Raw genomic sequence first — 26,839 nt, forward strand, 5'->3', positions numbered from 1 at the left:
AATAACAAGTGCCCGTAAATTATACCAAAATTATTAAAATTGAGAAAAAACATTTTATTAGACACAGGCGCATCATTTTTTTACATTTTATAGATTTACAATCAATCATAGCGCTATTCCAATACGTAAAAGAAACAAATTATAAAAAAATATAAATGAAGACGACAATGACTTTCGACATTCGTAAAGAAATTACTTCTGCTGTCAAGGGAGGCTACTCTTAATAAAAAATATGGCAACAAAATTGTTCAGCCAGAAATGTTGCCTTTGCCTGGCCACTGTGAAACAGTTAAGACTTCTTCGACCGGCAGTTTCTAGATGTTACCAGACAAATCATGGGGAAGAACAGCAAACGGCAGATATTGTTATATCAGGTGGAGGAATGGTAGGAGCAGCAATGGCCTGTGCATTGGGTATGGGTTTGTCCAATAACTGGTTTGTTTGCAGCCTCCATTTCAATGATATCATATAAATAAATTTAGCATTTATTATATGAAGGTTAAGACTGAAAATTGAAAATATCATACTGATGAATAGTCCAACTAATTGTACTTTAGTCGCAATATTGTGGTAATTTTTCATAGGTCAATATCTCTCCTCCATGTATCCCAGACTCACCAGTTTCGACGCACATAACAAGCAACATGGCCGCGCTTTTTCATTCAGTAACATACGTGACTCTATTAGATGTTGCATGTGCACAAACCTTTTATGCATTGAATCATACCAATAACATCTTATTCTAAACAACTGACTGCCAGAAATCAAAAGGTAAACAACAACTAGTGTGGTCGGCCATACTTTTTTCTAACACACCTATTTCAACGCATCTTACATGATACTTGTTACGAAGCTTTTGATTGGCTTAAATATTTGTGCAATCACTGTAAGTAATGTGCTACACCATAACTGTCATGGACGCTGCAATATAACTTGACACAAAAGCAGAAGCAAGTAGATCATCAATATCAAGGCCAAATGATATAAATAAATCTGAAAACATTTAAACATTCACGAACATAAGGGGCTAAGAACATAAATAATCACTCTGCTTTTTTAATACACACTGTCTCCTGTTTTTTCTTTCATTTTTCTGGACTGCAGTGTTTACAGAGGAATTGGGTACATTTTGTTTTATACAAAACTTTAGATGAACCCAGTGTTCGCAGCCTACTTGACAAGAGAAAAAAAAAATGAAGTGAGTAGAAATGATCGCATTGATATATAATCCGTACACCTTCCAAAACAGTGCATAAAATAGTGCGACTACATATGTCACATGGCAGTGATGTGACCTTGATAGCACCAAAGTCGGCTGCAGACGTACAACAACATTTCCAGTAACTTTTTTAATCTAAGCTTCCACAGTGACGCTTTTAAAATGGATGAAAATTTACATTAGTAGAAACATTAAAAATCATGTATAGGGTAAATGTAACTTGATAAATATCTTCATATCCTAAACTTTCCAACTTTTTTATCGGTAAAATTAACCATGATGTTTTCTGTCATTACACCGAGTTACTACGTCATCGGAAACCCCAAGTTAATCGAGAACGAGGTCAAAACAAAAATGGCGTCGAAATAGGTGTGCGTAAAATTATGTGGTGCGACGATATACTGGGTAATTACCGGGATATACATTTTACCGTGAATATCCTGTTTGGACACTTAACATGAAAATTCCTTTACAATTTTTCTCTCATTATTCATGCTCAATGTGCTCAGATTTTTAGCAAAACTATTTTTGAAAATTGGAGTGTCTTTCTTTTTATTTCACATTGATCCCAGAAATTAAGGAATTTAGCTAAGTGACTGGTCATTATGGTTAATCTTTGCAATTTTTCTCCACAAATTTTCATTAAACTTGCTTATTTCTGCCATATTTGTTTCATATTTAGTTTGGCCCATTGTAAAATAGAAATGCTTTCGTTGTCTTTGATCAAATTAACAACTTCTCTAGATTGAGGTTGAAATTCACGGTAATAGGTATATGCATGAAAATGCTAAAATTCCCCACCTCTGTTCTTTGAATGACAGTAATGGAACTTTTTTTTCTGGGGTTTTGACGATTTTTTTGCCAAAAGTCTTGAGCTAAAATATAAATTAATTAAACAGAATAAAATTTATCCTTTCAAACAATCATTTTGTTATAAATACTAGAGTTCACTGAATATAAGACTCACGGTAATTGGTATACCCAGTATACAACATAGGAAGAATGTTTTCTGTGTTGAACCTTCCGCGGTGAAATTTGGCGATTTTTAAATCGCAGCTTAACAAATAAAATGCAAAAATTAGTAAAATTTTAAGATACCTGGAAAGAATATCCATTTTATCCTTCCATTCAATTGATGTTTATGGAATAAACAGCAAAACACAAGTTTGACACAGTTTTAAACAATGCACCATGAAGTTTACACAAATTTTACATGGCTCCGATTCATTTCACCTGATCGATAATGACCAGCCGCACTACAAGTGTAATTGCGGACATGTAAATACGGCAAGGTAGCCAAAATGAAACATTAGGTCTAAAAAAAATAGGTTAATATTTGTTTCTGGTTTACCGACCGACCATCGTTTTTTACCGCCGACCGTAACGTTTTTAAGGACCCCCCCCCCCCCCCCCCCCCCCCCCCCCTAAAAAAAAATGAAAAATAACCAACCTAGCTGTTATCTGTCAGAGGAGTGCCGCAAAGCATCGCGGGAACGAGACAGAACTATACACTACCGTATGGGATTTATACCTACCATGACAACGGAACAGTATGGCGGCGCCCTCATCATCATTTATATCGACGCTGCTGGCAATAAAACTAGAATTTTGTGCATTGCAAAGAAAACAAAAACTTTATCAAACCAATATATAATACTGCTACTATTTACGATGTGTTCAAACTATGTCAGCCTGGTCACAACAAAAACGAAGCACTGGTAGCAAATTTTGAAGCAAGATGCATGGTAAGCCGTAAGGTCGCATCAAGAACCATTTGGAACTCTCCTTCAATGATTATGACTGAAGCATTGTCATTTTCAAAAGGTTTATTCGTTGAAATCTGTCTTTGATTGGAAATAAATTCATTCTTTATGATAAATGTTGGAGTTTTTTTTATGTCGAAAGGCACATCCTATTGAAAAAAAAATGCCTACCTACTGACCCATACTTTTTTTGGAGCTGTAACCAGAAACAAACCTCTTTTTTTAGGCCTTATAGTGTTTACGCTTTATTAACATGTTTTACTGTTATGTTTAATCCATAAAATGATTCAGTTTTATTTATTTTTATGATTTCGTCGTTCAAGTATATTGTCTGATCGTGTTTTTACCTAAATATATATTCACCACAGAAAAGGTCTTTACTAGTTTTGACGTAAAGAGAGGGATTCTGCCCTATCACGAAAATATCTCGGAATCAGTTCTGACGTCAAATTATTTGGACTAACTGAAGAATTGCCAAAGAAAAAACTTTTGACGGGTAAATTCAAGGTCTTATCTTATTCAACAGGCTGGTCACATTGCCCAATCTGGCTTAAAAGCCCAATCAAGCTATTTTTGCCCAATCGGACAGTTGGGACTTAAATTTATAAAAAGAAGTGTGGAATTATGGCCATATCACATACAATGGCTTGACAGAGATTCTTGAAAGTCCTAAATTTGGTACATTTTGACTAAATACAGTAAACCTCGCTTATAAGGAACAGCTTGGGACCTATAAAAATTGTTCCTTATAACCGAGGTTCCTTATATCCGTTTAGCAAACTAGTTCCTTGTAACCGAGGTTTGTATAACGAACACAATTTGTACAGCGAACACTATTTGACTAACGTTTGAAAAGGGCTCACTCTCACACTCCGGACCGACCATGAATCTTTATGTAAGAATGTTTCGAGTCTATTACAGGTTCTTTTCTGGAAAGTAGGGGTGACTATTGAGGCCAATTTTGACTATTGCAATACTATTGATATTGCTTAAAAACTATTGTGATACTATTCTATTGCAGGTTACTATTGCAATACTATTGCAATAGTTATCGGCCATCATATTTTATACAGTAAAGCTACCAACTGGCATTGTTACTGAGTGTAAGAGACGAAACTGTTTATAATTGCTGTTAACACACATTGAGATGTTTGTATAACTGAAACGGACAGAAATAATTCTAACATTAAATATTTCTTGCCTTCCTTGGCATTGGAACAATAAGTAAAACAATAAACCTATGCAAGGTATACTCAAACGAATAGACCATTTTGTTGGGAATGTCAACATGTTTAATAACCCAAAGCATCGAAAAAGACGAAAATTAACGGATCGGATTAAGGTGTACCAGCACTAAATGAAGGGCCCTACCGAACAGTTTGCTGTATAATACAAGTAGCCTTCTTTCTACTAAACTAAATTTATTAATTATCTCCCAGACTTCCCAGTCCTTTGTGGTAGTTTAGTTCCGTGAGGGTAATGGAGACGTAAACATTTTCCGAGGCGCAAATGAAAGCTGGCTCTGTTTCTTGGTTTATAAATTATAAATTATTTCTGTATTTACTAAAATTTCAAAACTATCGAACCTATCGATTGTTGAAGGAACTATCGGCGATTGTTATTGGATCGTGACTTTTCTATCGATGCATGCTATCGGGACACTTAGTATCGCAATGCATCGATAGTTCGATGTATCGTTACACCCCTACTGGAAAGATGGTAAGGTTTGCGTGTATATGGCTGAGATACTGTTGAGATCAGATCGACACAGCATTAAACCCTAAGACAAAATGTAGGTCGGTTAGAATGTAGAGATAGGCCCTAAAATTTTCAGTGATAGAATTACATTAAATAAAGTCTAGAAATTAATTTCCAAATCCTTGAAATAACCAAAAATAATTTCACAAATGTGAAGTTTATGATAGTTTTGTTAATATCAATAACAGAAGTTTTAATTTTTAATTTAAAGTTGTGATCCACAAAGAATGACAACTCTTGCCTTGGGCTATAACTTATAAGTAGAGATCTATTAGTTTACTTCCCTTGCAATTACACAATTGAGTGGAAAATGAAAACTGTTTAAGACACAATATCATACTTTTTTGCACAACAAAATCATTAAGGATTTATTCATTTGTGTTTGATTTACCCCTCAAGACATGGTTCCTATGATTCTGTCAACTAACATATGGTAAAAAATTAACTTTTAACAAGCCAATAATAAAACGAAGTACCAGTAGGTAAATAATAGTGCAGATAATACAGTTTTGCTTGTATCAAAATGTCACAATAGATCCACTTTTGTAATACAGAACACCTGGTAGGATTAGTAAAGGTGCAATTATATTGATCTCTATTTCCTATGCCTATAGAATGACCGTAATTTGTGTTATTTTTTGTCGGTTTTTAGAGAGCGCTTCATCATGACTATAAGATATGTTGCAGTTACTCCCCTTACCTTGCTCGACTGCGTGATCTGTGACTAGGCATCAATGCTAATATATAATAAATGTTCAATATTTTATTGCAAAAATGTTAAATTAGACTACCCATTAAGATTCCAAAGTAGGGTGTTTTGACATTCAGTGTATTGCGACTCGACAACGGCGTCATACATAGGATTAAAGTGTAAATTATACCTATAGTTTCCTACTGTCCATTTTAGCACCTGCTTTATTTTTTACATTTGGAAATTTAGTAAACTTGCCATTGTTAATCACGCCTAATAAGCACATTTGTTTAGGATAGTGTGACTGTGACCGTGACTGATTTTCGTTTACTATTGTTAACATGAAATACCCTAATACATGTAGATCTAGTACATAAGTTTGAGTAAATATAAGTCTACTATCTTCTAGTATTTGGTAAATGTAAATCAAAATGATGCTATTATGTATTTTCTTTTTATCGTATCCATGAATATCATAGAATTGAAATAATTTGTGATAGTGCTGGCGTTACTCTGACGTCATCAGCGATTCTGCTGTTTATTACCGGTTTTCAATTATATTTATTCTTTATTTCTGTTCGCTATAACCGAGGTATTTTCCATTGAATTTCGTACTTTGGGACTGGAAAAAGTGTTCCTTATAACCGAGTGTTCCTTATAACCGAGTTCCCTATAACTGAGGATTTTTACATTGAATAAAGAAGGAATTGAAAACTGTTCCTTATAACCGAGTGTTCCTTATATCCGAGTTCCTTATAAGTGAGATTTACTGTAATACATTTATAATTTTAAAAATTATGTTGCTATATGCGCAGCTGGAAAATTACCTTTTTTATATGCCCGTTTGAAAAACGGGACGTATTATGGGAACGCCCCTGGCGGGCGGATGGGCAGGCGGGCGGGCTTCGTCCACAGACCTTGTCCGGAGCATATCTTCTACATGCATGGAGGGATTTTGATGAAACTTGGCACAGTTTTTAACCATCATGAGACGGAGTGTCATGCGCAAGAACCAGGTCCCTAGGTCTAAGGTCAAGGTCACACTTAGAGGTCAAAGGTCAAATTCAAGAATGACTGTCCGGAGCATATCTTCTTCATGCATGGAGGGATTTTGATGAAAGTTGGCACAATTGTTTATCATCATGAGACGAAGTGTCATGCGCAAAAACCAGGTCCCTAGGTCTAAGGTCAAGGTCACACTTAAGAGTCCAAAGGATACAAGAATGAAAAATTCAAGAATGACTTTGTCCGGAGCATATCTTCTTCATGCATGGAAGGATTTTGATGTAGCTTGGCACAGTTGTTCACCATAATGAGACGGAGTGTCATGCACAAGAACCAGGTCCCTAGGTCTAAGGTCAAGGTCACAGTTAGAGGTCAAAGGATACAAGAATGAAAAATTTGTCCGGAGCATATCTTCTTCATGCATGAAAGGACTTTGATGTAGCTTGGCACAATTGTTCACCATCATGAGACGGAGTGTCATGTGCAAGAACCAGGTCTCTAGGGGTAAGGTCAAGGTCACACTTAGAGGTCAAGGATACAAGAATGAAAACTTTGTCCGGAGCATTTCTTCTTCATGCATTGAGGGATTTTGATACAACTTGGCACAAATGTTCACAAGCGTGAGACGGAGTGTCATGCGCAAGAACCAGGTCCCTAGGTCTAAGGTCAAGGTCACACTTAGAGGCCAAAGGTCAGATACAAGAAAGACTTTGTCCAGAGCATTTCTTCTTCATGCATGGAGGGATTTTGATGTAACTTGGCACAATTGTACACCATCATGAGACGGGAAGTCATGCACTGGTCCCTTCTTTTGAATTACTTCCCTTTGCTGTTACTATAAATAGCTTATATTGTAACTTTTTCGTTACAAGTCGTAGGGAAAAATCGAGACCACTTTTCTGTAGTACAACATGCATGTTACATCCAATTCTAAGGTGTATTTTGAGCTATTTCTACCTGGTAAGGATTTTTTTATGGACTTGTAATTTTTTGATTTTTTTTTTTGATTTTTTTTTTTTTTTTTTTTTTTTCTCTTTAAAGATTAACTTCCCTTAGTTGTTACTATAAATAACTTACATTGTAACTTTTTTATAATTGACCGTAGGGAGAAACCAAGACCACTTTTCTGTGGTACAACATTGATGTTACTTTCAAATTTTGGGTGTATTTTAAGGTATCTCTACCTGGTAAGGATTTTTTTGTGGACTTAAAAAAATAAAAGAATTACAATAATTTCTAAAAAAAACAAACATTATAAACAACTAGAAAATTAAAATTCCATTTGCAAATACAGGTGCTAGTGTAAAGAAATTTGCTGTGACGGGCATATATTGTGACATTCTGGCACTCTTGTTTGCACATAAACTTATAACAACTAGCCTTAGAACAGCAATATCTTTGCAAATCCTGAACTGATTCACTCAGTTTTTTCGATAGGCCGCTACGTTGACTTCTGGGTTATGTTACAAAATTTACAACTGTTCTAAAATGCATATATCTTCAGTAACACTTTTGTTTACTAATTAGTATGGAATGTGCCCAAATTATTTACTGTACCGGGGTATGGAAATCAACTGCCCTATTCATCAGCTTACAAAAATTATGGAGTCCAATATTTTTTATGTAGACTGTACTGCTGTAGCAATTAGTGAAACAATAAGATGCTGATGATATATGCATTTCAGAATAGTCCCAAATTTTGTAACATAACCCGGAAGTCAAGATGGCGACCTACTGAAAAAATTGAGTGAATCGGTTCAGAATTTGCAAAGATATCATTGTTTAGTTGTTATAAGTTTATATGCGAAAAATATGTAATTTTCCAGCTTATCTGCACATAAAACAACATAATATTTATAGATGTTTTTCTCATAAATGTACTTATTTAGCCAAAATGTACCAATTTTAGGACTTTCAAGAATCACAGTCATTGTATGCGATAAAGCCATAATTTCATACTTATTTTCATAAATTTAAGCCTGATTGGGCTAAGTGATCAGCCTGTTCAAGGGCCTCTAGTATTGTTTGTGGTCATACAGTCAAACAAAAATTAGGTTAACAAACACTTGAGTAAAGGAGGTTAGGACTGACATGTTACAAGTTTATAAAATTTTACATGGCATTGATACAGTTTTCAAATGTAAACAATTAGCTATGTCAGATATTAATTCCACTACAGTATGTCATCAGAGCAACAGATATATGTGCTGCAAATGATGCAAGTCTTGTTTTGATGCACGTTTTGATGTATCAGCGCTTGGGCTTCGAACAGTCCACTGTCTACATCTGTACCAGTCTCGTGTCTATTATTGATAATTCATGCTTGTACTTTAGAACATGCATCATTCTTCAAAAGGTGTGTAAAACACAATTTATAGGAGGTTTATGATGCTTGATTGACTAACCAAATAGATAATTTACTTCTGCTACCTTACTAAGTATTATAAGCTGAATGGTGGTTAACAAACACGTTTCTCAGGGCAATAATGCATGTGACCGTTTTATCAATTTATGCTAATAACATTTTAGATAATTAACTAAGTAATGGGCGTTATGTCTAACAGTTGCTGTTGACATACTAGTTGTCACTATATGGTGAATCGGGGTTACTGCTTGAGGAGCGTGAGATAGATTGAAATTTAAGAAGATATTGAGTATTATTAAAATGAAAGAAGTGAAATTTATTTATTACTTCAACTTGTACTGCCTTCAGTCAGTTTGGGTATCAATATCTTTAGCTTCAGTTCCTGCAAAAAGAGTTTCCATTTGGCAATGTTTTTGGAAACATTTTGTTTCCAGTCTGTTGTTTGTGTACAAGTTGTTTGTTTACCAAAAACTTTATTCCAGGTCATGAGAGTTTACTACAAAATAAGAAAATAGTTTTGCTGGAGGCTGCTCCTAAGAAAACTTTGATTTTGAGTGAAAGTTATGGCAACAGAACATGTACACTTAGTCCTGCAACAATACAGCTGCTTGAAAGTAAGTTAAAATCACTCTTTCTGAAAAGTTACTGTAAACCTTTTCTCAAACTTATCAAAAATTACTCCAGATGCAAAAAATATAAAATTAAGATATGAAAGATTATCTTTTTGTTATTTAGAACTTTTATAAGGTTGAGAATTACTGTTGACATACTGTTGAACTCTAATTTGCATATTAGTTCAATGTGGTGAAAGATGCACAATTATTATTCCCCTAGATGCAAAATATATGAGGATATATTTGAGTCACATATGTCGGCCAGTCTATCCATTGGTGTGTCCATCTGTCCATCCATTGTGTTTGCTTTTTATCTACTTAACTGCTGGGAAAAAATCCTAAAACAAGGAACCAAGGTCACAAGGTCAAAGGTCAAAGTCACACTTTGAGGTAAAAACTTAGACTTCGCGATCAAAGGTCAAATAGCATAAGTTAGTGTCTGCTCCTTATCTTCTTAAAGTTCTGCAAAGAAGATTTTTTGTAAAACTAGCATCAATGGTTAACCTCATTAAGATGATGTGCAGGTCAAGGTCATGCTAAGCTTGGGGGTCAAAGGTCAAAGAACCTCCTTATTGTCTAAACTACTTGGAAGATTTTCATAAAACTGAGATCAGTTGTATACCACTTTTGTTATGACCACTTTTAAATATTTAATTGAATTGAATTGTTTGTTATAAAGTAAACACCAGCTAGCTATTTTTATGTTTACAGAATGTGATGTTTGGTCCGAAATTGAAGAGATGAGATGCCAGAAAGTATTAAGAATGCAGGTTTGTGTTCACTTGAATCAACAAAAACGCAAAAAATAGAACCATTCCAAATATTTTACTATCTACAGTAGTGACGATGGACACCACAAGACCGCAATATCTCATCCTGGTCCTTTGGAACCAGAGGAGCAGAAACAACTCAAATGAGCTGTTGTTCATCATGTTGTGCTCATGTTGAATTAATGGGATATATACAATATTGTAGTTCTGTTGCATGAATTTTTTATAGGTTATTAACTTTGTATTGAGAAATATGCACAGTTCTGCATCAGAGATATTGTGCAACTTCATGAAAGCAATATTAATTATTAGTTCGTGAATGAACAAATGCATATTTCTTGAATAATCTTTTCGTTTTAAACACATCTACAATTATCATTATCATATAGATGATACAAATTTCTTCTTCAGCCTGAGTAAAAGTAGAATATCACCGTAAATGGACATTTTAATATGACATCATGTTAAAACAGTATCACAGGTCACCACTTCAGCACGAAAAATGGATAATAGAAGCACTTGCCCACTTGTTGTACTAAGGTGACAAATACTATCATACAGCTGATACGAAATTTGCACATCAATATGAAAAATAATTGACGTCTTAGTTCCTATTATATATAAAAGAAGATTGAAAATATGTATAAACTAAGATTTGATTTTGATATGCCAAATAGAAGTTAGGTTACCTTTGTCCAAGAACGCCTTGGGTTTTAGAAATTCATTAAATTTCCCAAGAATATATCATTAGGTAGGTGCCTGCTGTTGAGTTTAATTTTTCAGGAATCTTGTTCAGTTTTAGATATTATATTCAGGTGTTATATCTTTTTGTTAAATCAGGTTTGGGAATCTTGTTCAAATTCACTGATTACCTTCAATCAAGAGGACATGGCAGATGAACTGGCATATGTAGCAGAAAATGATGTCATACAAGAAGCTCTTACACGTAACCTAGATACAATTCAGGACCGAGTTGAAGTGATGTACAATACACGAGTGGAGAATATTGCTGTACCTGGTGTTACTAAAGATATGGACAGTAATGCATGGGTCAAATTATTTATTAATAATGGACAGACACTTAAAACAAAACTTTTGGTAAGAATAAGAATAAAAATTCTGTGCTAATGTTGAAATCAAATGTGTTTCTCTCATCATATTTCAGACATTTTTTTAGGGTTTATTTTATTTCCCTTTTGTTATATACTAACTTAACCTGGAATTATTGTTTTTAGCATATAAATGATAGATTTTGAAGACTAAGTAGTCCTTGATAAGTTTGATTTGTACGTTGGAGGTGTACCTTTGTCCTAAAGCACATGACCTTTCCTTTATACATATATACCTAGACACATATGAAATGGATATTTACAAATTGCTGCATTTTTAGCTTGACTATATGAAGTATATGGAGAGCTATCCAACTCAACACCTTGGTTAACGTTTTGAGGCACTTCCTCTATTTCTGTAATTACTTGATGGATTTGCTTCAAACTCAAAATAATTTTTTCTCATAATCACTTACATCATATGGCACAAGGTCCGTAACTCTCATCTAAATATTTCATGAATTGTCCCCCCAATTTACATAGAATTTCAGGTTTTAGTGCACTTTCACTCTATCTCAGTTATTACAAAATGGATTTGATTCAGACTTAAAATAGTCTATCCACATTATCACCCACATCATGTGATACAAGGTCAATAACTCTGGTACCAATTTCTAATGAATTATGCCCCCTTTTTACATAGAATTTCAGGTTAAAGTTTTGGTGCACTTTCACTCTATCTCAGTTATTTCAAAATGGATTTGATTCAGACTTAAAATAGTCTATCCACATTATCACCCACATCATGTGATACAAGGTCAATAACTCTGGTACCAATTTCTAATGAATTATGCCCCCTTTTTATTTAGAATTTTAGTTTAATTTTGATGCACTTTCTCTCTAACTCTATTTTTACAAAACGGATTTTATTCAAACATAAAATAGTTATACCACATGATCACCCACATCATATGCCACAAGGGCCATAACTCTTGCAACATTATTTCATGAAATATTCACCCTTTTTACTTAAAATTTCCGATTAATTTTGGTGCACTTTTGCTATATCTTTGTTATTACTGAATGAATTTGATTCAAGCTTTTAAAAAAGTTTTTCCATGTCACCATCCTCATCCAAAGAAGTATAAGATACACAGAATGGCAACTGGCGGTAATCTCATGTGATCTCGTGTCAGAGCGTGAATCGGCGTTATCTTAGTAAAAAGAAACATCGGCGAGCATGGAACCTTTAAAACTACATTTAAAATACATGTTAGCTTCTAAAACAACATTAGTTTATTGTGAAATAGTCTTAAGACACAGAGTACATGTTACTTACCATCAAAAGAAGCGTGGTCATACAGTGATAATTAATTTACTTTATTATTGAATAATTGCTTTCGCATACAAAATGGCGCGTGGAGAACGCGTTACTTCCGGTAAACGAGATCTCGTTCAGTTGTCACGGGATGTTGGTGAGATTTGCTCTATATGCCTTTCAAGTTGCCGATCTATTTATTTTTATGCCTCATCAAATGACACAAGGTGCATAACTCTGGCACAAATATATCATGAGTGATGTCCCCTTTTTACTTAGAATTTCATTTAATTTTGATGCTTTTTCACCACATCTCAGTTGTAACTGAATGGATTTGATTCAAAATTAAAATGGTTGTTCCACATCACCACCCGCATCATTTGACAAAAGGTCCATAGTACTGGCACCAATATGTTACGAGTTTTGTCTCATTTTTACTTATTTGAGGTTCAAATTGTGATGAAAGTTTTGCTCTATCTCAGTTATCATTGAATAAATTTGATTCAAACTTAACTTAGTTGTTCCACATTATTAGTCACATGATATGACACATGGTGCATTACTCTTACAGAATTATTTCCATAATTATGTCCCTTTTATACTTATTTAAAGTCTTGATATACATTATCTCTATCTCTGTTATTTTTAAATACATTTAACACAGACTTGAGCTTTTGTCCAATACTGGTAATCTTCATCCACAGTGGAGCCATTAAACACCAGTGATGGCTCCAGCTTCCTCAGGTGTGCCTAATTTCACTGTCCAGCATCAAAATAGTCAAGCACACTTGTTTGGCACAGTATGATAAATATGGAAAGAGATTACTTCATGGAAAGCACTGTTCTTCAATATCAGCTGAGATTTTATGAGCCAGTGGATTGTTGTATCTTTTTAGCTAGGATTTGTACATTTGTATTATATGTATATAAGATTAAATGTTTGAGATGTTATTCCCTACAGAAGTTTTACGTTTGTATGATGGTTATTTATGTTGTCTTTACATTTCAGATTGGATCTGATGGTTTCAATTCTTCTGTAAGGAAAGCAGCAAATTTTCACACACTGTCCTTCAATTACAACCAGAAAGCTGTTGTAGCAGTGTTGAATATTTTAGGGGTGAGATACCATGTTTTATTTCAGGCTTCCATCAAATCTTTGTTAACAGTCACAGAGACCGCAATTTCTGTCTGAACTACATGAAACTTAATCAAGATGTTTGTTCTTTTGATGTCTAGGTGAAGTTCAGAACTGGGCCATCCGGGATCAAAATTAGGTCACTATGTCAAGTCATAGAAAAACCTCTTTAACTCTGCACATGCCACAGTTTTAATTAGTCTTAATTTAACCAGGGCCAAGTTGAAACTGGGTCAACAAGGGTTATAACTTGGGTTATTAGGTCAAATCATAGAAAAACCTTAACACCCAGGATGTCTTATTTTGTACCTGATTTACATGAAACCTGTAATGTTATATTAAATGAAATCTATGTCAGTTTCAAAACTTTGTGATATGGGACCCTCAAAAACTAGATCACAAGGTGATACAATTGGGAATAAAACCTAAATCATTATGTCGAATAACTGAAGAAAAAAACTAGATCAGTAAGATCACTAGGTCAAATAAGTGAGTTACTAAGATTATTCACTTCATTCAATTGTTAAAAAATCATAGCACCTGAGGCTAGTTTTCTTTTTCTTTTACCTGATTGAGTTGTGAAACTAATGAGGGATCTAGAGCCATCATAAACCTATTGTTTCTGCAGAGATGGATAAACCTTAAATAAATGAGCACAAATATTCACCATGTCATGTGCAAGACTTAGACCCTAGCTCAGAAATGTAGGTCGCATCCATTAGGATTCAGTCTTAAGATTCTATTGTTAAAGTGCCACTACTCACAAGATTCACACTTCTGTGTCCTAACATCACAAAGTGGAATCTTTGTCCTATGAACACATTTACAATTTTGTAGTATCTTCATCATTAATATTGCAAATATTCTACAAGTACTACAAATAATAGAAGTTAAAGTTACATATATTCATATGATTTAGTGTCTATATTTTCTATCTTTATAAAGTACTGTAACCATTTACATAATTTTTCAACAGACTGATAACAATGTTGCCTGGCAGAGATTTTTACCCACAGGTCCTATAGCAATGTTACCTGTAAGTATACGTTTTGTTGCTACTTGTGAATAACTTAATTGTTGAAATGTCACTGGCAATGGTAAGAGAACTTTTCCTGATCAGTAACCATTTTATTATGAACAGAAGTGAACACAATGCTCTTAAATATGAAACTATGACTTAGAGTCATTATTAGCTCATCTGATTTTTTGGAAAAAAATGATGAGTTATTGTCATCACTTGAGCGGTTGTCGGCGTCTGCGTCGGCGTTGCCTGGTTAAGTTTTATGTTTAGGTCAGCTTTTCTCCTAAACTATCAAAGCTATTGCTTTGAAACTTGGAATACTTGTTCACCATCATAAGCTGACCCTGTATAGCAAGAAACATAACTCCATCTTGCTTTTTGCAAGATTTATGGCCCCTTTTGTACTTAGAAAATATCAGATTTCTTGGTTAAGTTTTATGTTTAGGTCAACTTTTCTCCTAAACTATCAAAGCTATTGCTTTGAAACTTGGAATACTTGTTCACCATCATAAGCTGACCCTGTACATCAAGAAACATAACTACATCTTGCTTTTTGCAAGATTTATTGCCCCTTTTGGACTTAGAAAATCAGTTTTCTTGGTTAAGTTTTATGTTTAGGTCAGCTTTTATCCTAAACTATCAAAGCTATTGCTTTAAAACTTGCAACACTTGTTCACCATCATAAGGTGACCCTGTACAGCAAGAAACATAACTCCATCCTGCTTTTTGCAAGATTTATGGCCCCTTTTGGACTTAGAAAATATCAGATTTCTTGGTTAAGTTTTATGTTTAGGTCAACTTTTTCTCTTAAACTATCAAAGCTATTGCTTTGAAACTTGCAGCACTTGTTGACCATCATAAGCTGACCCTGTACAGCAAGCAACATAACTCCATCCTGCTTTTTGCAATAATTATTGCAGCTTTTGGACTTAGAAAATCATTTTCTTGGTTGAGTATTATGTTTAAGTCAACTTTTCTCATAAACTATCAAAGCTATTGCTTTAAAACTTGCAACAGTTTTTCACCATCATAAGTGGACACTGAACATCAAGAAACATAACTCTATCCTGCTTTTTGCAAGAATGATGGCCCTTTTTAGACTTAGAAAATCATGGGTAGGACAATATTTCTATTACACAAAAAAAATCAGATGAGTGTCAGCACTCGCAAGGCGGTGCTCTTGTGTTTTATTTGCTGTAACCCATTTAATGATGCACATATTCGGTTAAGAATGTGCAGGGCCTTTTTAGCTTGAATTTTCAAAGAAAAAGTAGAGCTGTTGCACTCACCCTGGCATTGGCATTGGTTAAAGTTTTTGATCAAGTCAAATATCTCTGTTACTATCAAAACTATTGACTTGAAACTTTTATCATTTATTTTCTATCAAAGTCTACACAAGGAGAAACAATCCCCATAACTTTGATTTGAATTTTGACAGAGTTATGCCCCTTTTTAACTTAGAATTTTTATGCCCCCTGAAGGAAGGCATATTAGTTTTCAACTGTCCATCCGTTTGTTAGTTCATTCGTTCGTTCGTTCGTTTGTCACAACGTTAGCTTTTTGCATGAAGGCACTTTACTCGCAAACCATTGCACCAAGGACCTTCAAACTTCACATGCTGATAGTACTTAGTGAGTACACTATCCCTACTGACTTTGGGGTCACCTGGTCAAAGGTCAAGGTCACCAGGTCAAAGGTCAGGGCGCTGTGGGGGCATTTGTAACCATTAGTGACAGCTCTTGTTTGGTTAAAGTTTTATAAAGTTTTTACTGGCAAAGCTCTTATTCAGAGTCAAGCACTGAGAAAAACCAAGCATGCTGTCTCACGGACAGCTCTTATTACGTATAAGAGGAGCTACGCTGGTATCATCTTATGTGAAATCTGTGTTCATCTTATCTAAGTACAGAGAATAAAAGTTAAGAATTAAATAGTCTAAAACCTGATGAATAATTCCATAAAAGTGTTTTTGATTGTAATCAGGGCTTTACAAATCCACTCGACTGCTCATAAATACTAGTAGAAATGGTCTTTGGGCATGTAGAACTTGCTGTGGTCTCATTCAGCAGGGCAAGTATGATTTTAGCCAAATATTATAGATTCAATGAAAACAGAGCGGTGGAGAAGCTGTAGTACCTCAGCAATTGAAAAAGGAAGTTGATTTATTATTTACATTAGAAATCATCCCATTTCATTACGGGACTGCATTACAATTGTATTGGGTAGACGCTTGATAGTCCAAGAAGGATTCCAAATTCTATGGTTTCCACTAGGCTTAAAAATGAATAATGAACCTTAAAGTCAATTGCAGGATGTGGAAATCCTAAGCAGGTCTTCCTGCTGGACAACTTTCTTTCAAACAAGTTGTCGAGCCCTGATAGTTAATGTTGTGAGAGATTTATGAAACATAAAATTTATTTATGTAAAATAAATGTTATACATCATACTAAATAGTCTGAAAAAAAGATGCGGTAAATGGTATCACTAAGAAATTGACATGTGGATATATATTTAACTTGCCTGCTTCTTGTTAAGCGGAACTTATTTGGTATTTTCTTCAGTTATGCTTTGAACCTTCATTGCATGTACATTTGTTCTCCAAATATTTCAGACTCTTTAATATTGGTTTTTCATAAGAAAATTAAATTACAAACAGTAATGTTGAACAATTATGAAGATAGACATATATACACTAGTGTTATTAGAAGAAAAGTGATTATTTTTTAAGTAGTGTATTGAGTATCTGGCATTTCTATTTTCAGCTCTTGTTACACCATTATGTTCATGTATTTAATGTTGGTTTTACAAGTTATCTATTGATGTATTTCAGTTGTCTGATACAGTTATGAGTTTAATATGGACAACATCACCTGAGGATGCTAAACATCTGGTCTCATTGTCTGATGAAAGTTTTATAGATGCTGTCAATGATGCATTTGTAAGTTGATTCATACTTTATGTGAGGCTGTCCTAACTACCTCAGATTACCTCAGATGGTACATATAGCCCAAGATTTGCAGTTAGCCTAGGCAAGTCTTATTGGAAGTGGTAGATCCTAGTAATCATTACGATTTAGTTTTAGCACAGGGGAAAACATGTAACATGCATCAGGTGGAAAATGAAATACTGATGAATTTTTGTACATCTTGATCAATATTTAGATATCTTCAGAATTTTACGGGAATGTCAGGCAGCAAGTTGAACAATATTCTAATTTCTTGTCTCAGGAAGTCTGATATTTGTCAGAAAGAATTTTTTTTAATTGTTATAAATTTTAAACTTTCAGGCAGACACAATGCTGCTGCCAAGCTTTTTTGACCCTAACTGTTTTGAGTATCTTTGTCCAACTTTGAATTTTGCATATAGTTACAGTAAACAGAGTTAGTTATATTACTTAAGTTTTATTAGAACACCACATTCCATGGTTGAACTATGATAAAATCTTATATAATAAGTATATTTCAGTTCAAATTGTTCTCTGCAGAGTGATTTTATACTGTACCTCATAAAGCTTCTGTTAGTTACATTGACATTTGTCGTGTTTGGTGTTATGCCTACAGTTAGGGACACAATTCAATTAAATCTGTTTTTTCTGTAATTGTAGTGGCATGATAGAGATATGAATCAAGTTGCTCAGAAAGCTACAAACACGTTCCAGAGTTTGCTCCAGACAGTTTCACCAGGTAGGAGTTAAACGCTTGGAGTAGTCATCTCTTTTTATAACCCCTCATCCTGCACAAAGGGTATATAGAAGTAATTATTTATGGTAATTTTTCTTCAAGATAATTCAGCGCATAAAATACAGGTTGTGATTTATTCTCAATATTTAGATGTCAGACTGTTGCAGAGTAGGCCAAAGAGAATAAAACAATTTGTATATGTCAAATTTTTGTCTTACTGTGATGGTTAGGGCTATGCAAGGTCAAACTAGGGTCATTGTTGTACTATAAAGGTCATAGGCTATGCAAGGTCAGACTAGGGTCACTGTTTAATCACAGAAAACATTATGAATATAATACAGTTGAACCTGCTTTAATGGCCTCCAGTATAAATCTCATTTATATCTTCAATATTATATAAGTAATAAGTAAGTGTTGTAAAAAATTTCCTGCTTATAATCAATTCGAAACACTGGTAATTAAAAGGCACCAAAGAGCACTTGATCTGATAATTCCATTACTGATGATCATACATGTTTAAATGATGTACTAAAGAGAAATGCCAAAAAGTGTAGGAAACAAGCCAGATATAATGCATTTTAATGTAAATTGCATTATCCAGTTGATATGACTGTTTAAATCATTTACTCAAAATGTAACAAGTGAATCTGATAAGAAGTTTGCTATGTGTAATTTATGTGGAGTGAACCTTACTTACATAAGGGCTACATCCTAGGAAGAAGTAAAACACATAATCTAAATGAAGGCAGATTACAAATATTGATTATTTACTTTCTTTATATTACAAACATTGAACAAGTGAGAAGAATGATAAGTCAGTCTTAATTTGCCAATGTCAAAAAAACTATTTGCAGTGAAAATGAAAGTAGAATTTATGTGAGTTGCTGGTTAGGTCGTGATCGAACACGTAAGATTTTGGGGATTTTTTTTTGACCAGTTGAAGACAGAATGTTTGCTCAGAAAGTTGACTGAACTTCAAATACCAAAAATGTTTTTCATTGCCATCACTATAAAAACCTAAAGATTTCAGTCCAAACCTTATTATTTATCAATGAATTTTATTTTTGAAGATGTAAGATGTAAACATATTTGATAATAAAGGAATTTAATATACATGTATTTGGCAATCAGTCGATATGTTTGTCAGTATTTTACGTCAAAACAAAAAGGTTAACCTTTATTAATTAAATATCATGTTTTTATGTCTGCCCCCACTGGGGAAGACATATTGTTTTTGCCCTCTCCCTTCGTCCATCCTTCCGTCTGTCACACTTCATTTCCGACCAATAACTGGAGAATCATTTGACCTATATAGAACCTTCAAACTTCATAAGATGGTAGGGCTTATGAAGTAGACAGCCCATATTGTTTTTGGGGTCACTCCATCAAAGGTCAAGGTCACAGGGGCCTGAACATGGAAAACCATTTCTGATCAGTAGCTTGAGAACCACTTGACCCAGAATGTTAAACTCAATAGGATGATTGAACATGCAGAGTAGATGACCCCTACTGATTTTGGGGTCACTCTATTAAAGGTCAAGGTCACAGGGGCTTGAATATGCAAAACCATTTCCGATCAATAACTTGAGAACCACTTGACCCAGAATGTTGAAACTTCATAGGATGATTGGACATGCAGAGTAGATGACCCCTATTGATTTTGGGGTCACTCTATTAAAGGTCAAGGTCACAGGGGCCTGAACATGGAAAACACTTGACCCAGAATGTTGAAACTTCATAGGATGATTGGACATGCAGAGAAGATGATCCCTACTGATTTTGGGGTCACTCTATTAAAGGTCAGTGGACAGAACAAGGAAATCCATTTCCAATCAATAACTTGAGAACTATTTGACCTAGAACCTTCAAATTACATAGGGTGATAGGACTTACAGAGTAGATGACCCGCATTGTTGATAGGGTCACTCAATCAAATGTCAAGGTCACAGGGGGCTGAACATAGAAAACTCAATCAATAACTTGAGAACCACATGACCCAGAATGTTGAAACTTAATAGGATGATTGGACATGCAGAGTAGATGACCCCTACTGATTTTGGGGTCACTCGATCAGAGATCAAGGTCACAGGGGATTGAACATGGAAAACCGTTTCCAATTCATAACTTGAGAATCACTAGGCGCAGAATGTTGAAACTTAGTAGGATGATTGGACATGCCAAGTAGATGATCCCTATTGCAGCCAACCATCAGTGTCTCTTTGACTTTTGCTCCTGTCCCCTATTTACTTCTTACCTATATGACTATCCATTGGGGGAGACATGCGCTTTTCTACAAAAGCATCTTCTAGTTCCATTTTGTTTTTCAAACATTGTCATAAGGACTGTATCAGTGACATACCTATAAATAAACCAAGCCACACATCTACCACTGGTTGTTCAGTAGGACAATATGGCAGTCACACGGTCAAGGGTTATAAAAGGGGTTATTTTGACTTTGGGTCAAGGGTTATAAAAGGGGTGACTTTGTTGACTACTTTCAAAATTAGTTGCATCTAAATATAAATTCGACATTGAATTGACCAGACACCAGGCTCCGCCTACAGGTCACGTGGTACCACAAAATACTAAACCTCCAACATTTAGATCGATAATGGCTGCTGCTGCTACTTTACGCGATATTTCTGAAGAGATTGGCAAGAATTTTCTGTCTTATTATGTGTCATTAAAACATTTAGATGAATTTCGAGAAAGTACTGTTAGGAGTCTTACATTGATAGTTTTGGGATTTTCCGACATTCGGGGACGGAATTAGTTGAGAAAGCATGTATATTCAGAAGACAAAAGAAGACGGAAGAAGGCTACACGACGACAATTACTGATGATATTTATTGTTGAAAATTTTGTGTTGCTTCTTTAATAAATCACTGACAAGTTTATGCGTGTTTTTATTATTATAAAAATATTTGTTTATCATTCAGTTTGATATTTTCTTTGTATTTTCTTGACTTATACTCTATCAGTACTTATGCTCCGTGTGCAAAACTGGAAAAAGTGCATTGAAGGATAATGATACATTTACTTTTTAGGTATAAATAGCCCTTCTCCTTCAACCTAAAAAGAATTCAATTCACCGATGTCTTTCCACGTACATGTTGATCGAGGCAACTGAAAAGTTTGGGCACGAATAATGTAGCACTTATATGTCATATTTTTGCTACTTGAACATTTTGGCACTTTCTCTTCACAGTTTCTTGTTATAAACCAACAATGCCTAGTTTATCTTTGGCCTACGATGTGTCTGCAGAACCCGTAGACTGCCTGTATCCTCCTTTCTGTGTGACTGCGGAGGCAGTGGGGGAGGGGGTTGGGGGTATGGATATGCGATTTTCGTACGGGCTCCGCAGCCTCTACGACTTTGTTTAGCGAAAAGTTATACATATTTGAATTAATTGAAAGCCCGTAGACCGTAGACATGTCGTAGGTGGCATTGCACAATCTCCGCACAGGCATCGTTAGGAGGTCATGCGCTGATCGTGCAGCCAACGCACGATATTCCGTGGACAAAGTGCCTAAAAGAAATTGTACGGAGATTGTAGACACCTGAGACCTTCGCACGGCACTCGCAGAGCTGCCACAAGGTTCCTGCTTGCTGCAATACTGTACCGAATGAAATCGCATGGATATTGAGCAATCATCGCGCGGCCTACAGCGGCCGCATCATTTCTATGCGGCAGCCTTTATATGGCATAACATTTTTCAGATGGTTATATATATTGGTCATCTCCAGCACGTAAGAGTTCCGTTGGAAGCCTGCGGTGACTGCAAGAAAACTGCACTGAAAAAAAAAAAAAAAAAAAAAAATGAAAAAAATATGGCATGATGCCCATATTTAATGTGAACACATACACCGTAGCTCGTAGCCACCTACGATGCCAAACTTAGACTAATTTATCGCACGGCGCCCAGGTCAAATGTGAATTAAGTGAAGCTAGATATATTAATACCATTGTATATACAAATATGTGCTAGTTTCCGTCGATTTTATCCACTTTCAATTGTCAGTGAGGACGTCCACAAGTCTTAATCCAGCGAAGATACTTCTCAAAACTTTACTTAGGTTTTGGAAAAGGAATAATATAGGCATTCTGGGAAGCGACTATCGGACTTGCAAAGTCCCCACTGACACCTTTTTACCATTTCTAATAAGTTTTACTTGTATATATAATCATTTTCAAAACGAATTTATCAGTTATTTTTTATCGATGTCGAGATCGCAATGTCGGAGGGTAATATTTACATTAACACCGTCTGGAGGTGTGCGTCGAATCAAGCGCATTGATTGGTTGATCGCTTATCGATTTATTGGTTTGATTGACAGGCAGCGTCTGGTCAATTAGTTGCATCTAAATATAAATTTGAAATTGACCAATGGAATGATTTCATTCCGAGACTGGTTGCCAAACTTAGTTTCAAACCCTTAGATTGAGGTCTTGTATGTTTTACTGTTTCAGGTGGAACATCAGTCAGGCAGTTGCCCCCTACCGTTACAGGTGTACAAAACAACAGCCGAGCTTCCTTCCCACTTGGTCTTACACATGCCTCCAACTATGTCAGACACAGGGTAGCTTTAATTGGGTATGTGTATATGATTCTTGTCTAGAGTTACATCCTTTGGAGCATATTTGATACATGAAATTAGCATAGTATTGTATGGAGCTGGTGATGCCAAATGTCTTGTCTGCAATTGCTGAATAGATTTCAAAGTGAAACTTGATAATACCCATATCTGTACTACCAAATAATGATTTGTTACTGGATTATATTGGACATGCCTATATCATCAGTAGTATGCGAGTACTATTGTTAAAAATCATTTTTCTTTGAATTGGTACAAATTGGTGCTTTTATTGTAGGGATGCAGCTCACAGATTTCACCCCCTTGCTGGTCAAGGAGTGAATCTTGGTTTTGGTGATGTCAGTAAATTAGCTGAAGTCATAGCAAAAGCTTCTGAAGATGGCAGTGACCTAGGTATTATACTTGGCAGATCTTGATATCTGAAATACTGGTAGTTATGTTTCCATAAAAATAATAATTTATCAGCAGTTTACCATCTACTTTCCAACCTCCCCCACCCCCACCCTCCACTTCTTGATTCCCAAATTTTGTATTTTTTAAAGTTACATAATAAAATAAACACATAAATTTCTGTTTTGTTATACCCCAAGATACAAAGTATATGGGGGATATATTGGAGTCACACATGTTCATCCATTGGCCTATCCTTCTGTGTGTTCTTCATCCATGTCTGCCCCGTATCTTCTTAACCAAAGGTAAGATTTTCATAAAACTAGCATCAGTTAATAACTGCATCAAGATGACATGCAGAGCCTACAAGTCCAAACCAGGTCCCTGGTGGTCCAAGGTCAAAAAGCTAAAATTTGTGTCCGCTCTATATTGTTGTATACCAAGACAATGTGCAGAGTGCACGACCCAGGTCACTAGATCCAAGACCAAAAACACACTTGGAAGTTAAAAGGTTAAATAGCTGAACTTTTTGTCCACTCAATGTCTTGTTAACTATTGGGAAGATTTTCATAAAACTAGAATCAATTGTTAACGGCATAAAGATGACATTCAAACCTCACAACCCAAGTCACTATGTCCAAGGTCAGGGTATAACTTGGAAGTCAATGATCAGATAGGTAAAATTTGTGTACGTACACTCAGTATCTTTTGAACAGCTTGGGAGATTTTTATTAAACAAGCAGTATTTACCTCATCAAGACAATATGTAGAGTACCCAACCCAGGTCACTAGCTCCAAGGTTATGGTCACACTTGGAAGTCAAATGTCAAACAGCTTAACTTTGTGTCCGGTCTGTGTCATCGAAACCGTCTGAAAGAGGTCACACTTGGAGGTCAGTGGTCATGCTTACAACATTTTACCTTTCCTACATCGAAAGCAGTGTGTGGGGCTTTAGTTTTCAGTTTGCATTGTTTCAAATAAAGTTACAGTCAAATCTCGATATCGCGACTTCTCCGGGAACAAGGAAAAAAAGTCGAGACATAGAAAAATTGAGATAACCAAAGTAAGGTCAACTTAGGTCAGTAGGTAGGGTAATGAAGTTTTGTGTAGATAAAACACGTTTTCTTTGGAAAGAAAAAACTGTATATTTGTACAAACACGTCCTTCTCTAGGACTCTAGGGGTTGACCGACTCAGAAATCCTTCTGGCTTGGTTACCGGGCCCTTTTTTGAGTTGCTCAACTGGCCCTTGGGCAAGTTCTTGACTCCCGCCTTCCGACATGACTCAGCAGTTCGACAATATTGAGAGATATATCTAATCTATTTTTGTGATTATCCGTGAGGAATATCTGATACATGTGTCAGTAACAAAGATACGATGTTAGTTGGACAGAATTTTCATTTCTTGGTGTTTATAAATGCAATTAAATTCATTCAATTTCGGCACCATTCAATACAAGTTACTCAGTTCACGTGTTACACAGCTTACAAACAATTAATGACACATGAGCGCCGGTCAATTGGTTTCGGGTTGTAATTAGGATCATTGAGTGAGTAACGGCACATTGTTTTTGCACCACTGGCGGTAGACAACAGTTGCGCAAATACAAACGCGTGCAGTTTTTCACACCTCATTTAGCAGACAATTGATGTCCACTCAAGATAACCGATGTCAAAAAAGAGTAAATTTTAAAGTTGGGGATTGAAAATTTAGTCGAGGTAACGAAAAAATCGAAATAAAAAAATCGAGATATCTGTAGTTGATTTATGTAAACTAAGGACAAAAATCGGGACCGGGAAAATCCACTCAAGATATCGAAATAACCGAAGTAGAGATTTGACTGTATAACATTATATAGTGAAAAAATTGACACCATTTTTAGCTCATCTGAACCATAGGTTCAGGGTGAGAAAATAGCATAGGGGGACCGCCATGGTTCTTTGTCAACATAACATCTTCTTGTGAACTGCTTGATAGATTTTCACAAAATTTGGTCTGTTGCGCCCCTATATTCTGCTCGGCCCCAATATAGGGCCACTAGCCCTAAAAAGTATGAAAAATGAATAAACTAATTCTCAGGAATCACTTGATGGATTTTCACCAAAGTTGGTCTGTAGCATTCTTGTAATGACCTCTACTTTGTTCAGATGGGGGTACATGACCCCTTCAAGAAGCCACCAGGGGCCAGTTGTTCGAAACTTTAACCGGCTGTTAAACTAACCGCTGGTTAAATTTTGATTCAAAACACTAGTCTTGGTGGGAAACACCAGTACGATGTTTTGATTTTATTGTAAAGAATTTTCAAATTTAATAATTCTTAACTCATACATTTGTTTTTCCAAGTCTTCCAAATTGTCGAAAACTAACCCAAAAAGTTAATCAACTGTTAGTTTAATCCCGTTAATGTTTTGAACAACAGGGTCCAGACCTAAAAACAAGAAAATTGTATTAAACCACTATTGATCTTCATAAAGTTTGCATCGTTGGATTGTCCTCTCAGTTTTGTTCAGCTTGGGGCTCCCAGAGCTTCAACACAAAATTTTCTTAACTTATGATCATGCCACAGCATACACAATTACATACTACATTTCTCCAGGCCATCATGGGGGCATGTGTTTTACAAACAGCTCTTGTTTTTACCAAGTGTGCAATATACTGGTTTATCTTGATAGCTTTAGTTGTGCTGATGTTGAAAATTTATAAACAATTTGTGTTGATCCTCTTCACAGGAACATTATCTTACCTTAAAGAATATGAGACATCTCGTCAGAGAAAGGTGCTACCAGTAATGAGTACCATAGATGGATTACAGCGACTCTACAACACTGACTTTACTCCTGTTGTTTTACTTCGCTCACTGGGTTTACAAGCTGTCAATGCTTTAACACCAATAAAGGTAATCTTTTTTGAACTGATGAAACATATAATACAAGGATGTGTAATCTGTAAAAGTGGGTCTGCAAATTATAAATTATTAAACAGTTGTATTTACTATCAAGAATTTAAAAAATTTAGTCAGTGTCAGTGTGTGAATCAGTAAGAAAAGTGGGTGTCAAAAAGTGACATTAAATTTTGTTGTTTTACAGTAACATTCATGTATTTTTAATGTGATAAATTGTCATCAATTTTGCTCAGAACTACACCTGTATTGGTGTGATGAATCAAAATAAAGTTACCACAGAAGAGAGGCAAAATGAAAATGGGCTGACAAGTTTCAAATTAAAAGTACTGTCTGATCCTACTTAGTTGTTTGTAATATCATACTTTTTATGCATTTTAATCAATTTCAGGAAAAAATAATTGAACAAGCATCTAAAAAGTGAACCAGATACTACAGAGCAAGAAGTGTTACAAGACTATGTGTGCAATACAAAGCTATAAGAATTTACTTTAAGTGAAAGTGAACAAGAGTGCTTGTAATCTAGTAAAAAATAGTGCTAGTAAAATCTGTGTATTTTTCTCAAATA

General features: G+C 35.2%; 1 protein-coding gene across 1 annotated transcript; it reads left to right on the forward strand.

Moving 5' to 3' along the window:
• Positions 1-189: 189 nt before the first annotated feature.
• Positions 190-26,839, forward strand: LOC123530976 (ubiquinone biosynthesis monooxygenase COQ6, mitochondrial-like). The gene is made up of 12 exons (XM_045311753.2): positions 190-413; positions 9,284-9,415; positions 10,127-10,185; positions 11,026-11,283; positions 13,562-13,669; positions 14,664-14,723; positions 17,536-17,643; positions 18,310-18,388; positions 22,858-22,981; positions 23,260-23,375; positions 26,102-26,268; positions 26,663-26,839. Exons 1-12 carry the CDS (start codon positions 233-235, stop codon positions 26,693-26,695), a joined length of 1,425 nt encoding a protein of 474 aa, XP_045167688.1. The 5' UTR covers positions 190-232; the 3' UTR covers positions 26,696-26,839.

Source organism: Mercenaria mercenaria, chromosome 1 (genome assembly GCF_021730395.1).
Source record: "Mercenaria mercenaria strain notata chromosome 1, MADL_Memer_1, whole genome shotgun sequence".
Classification (NCBI taxonomy): Eukaryota; Metazoa; Mollusca; class Bivalvia; order Venerida; family Veneridae; genus Mercenaria; species Mercenaria mercenaria.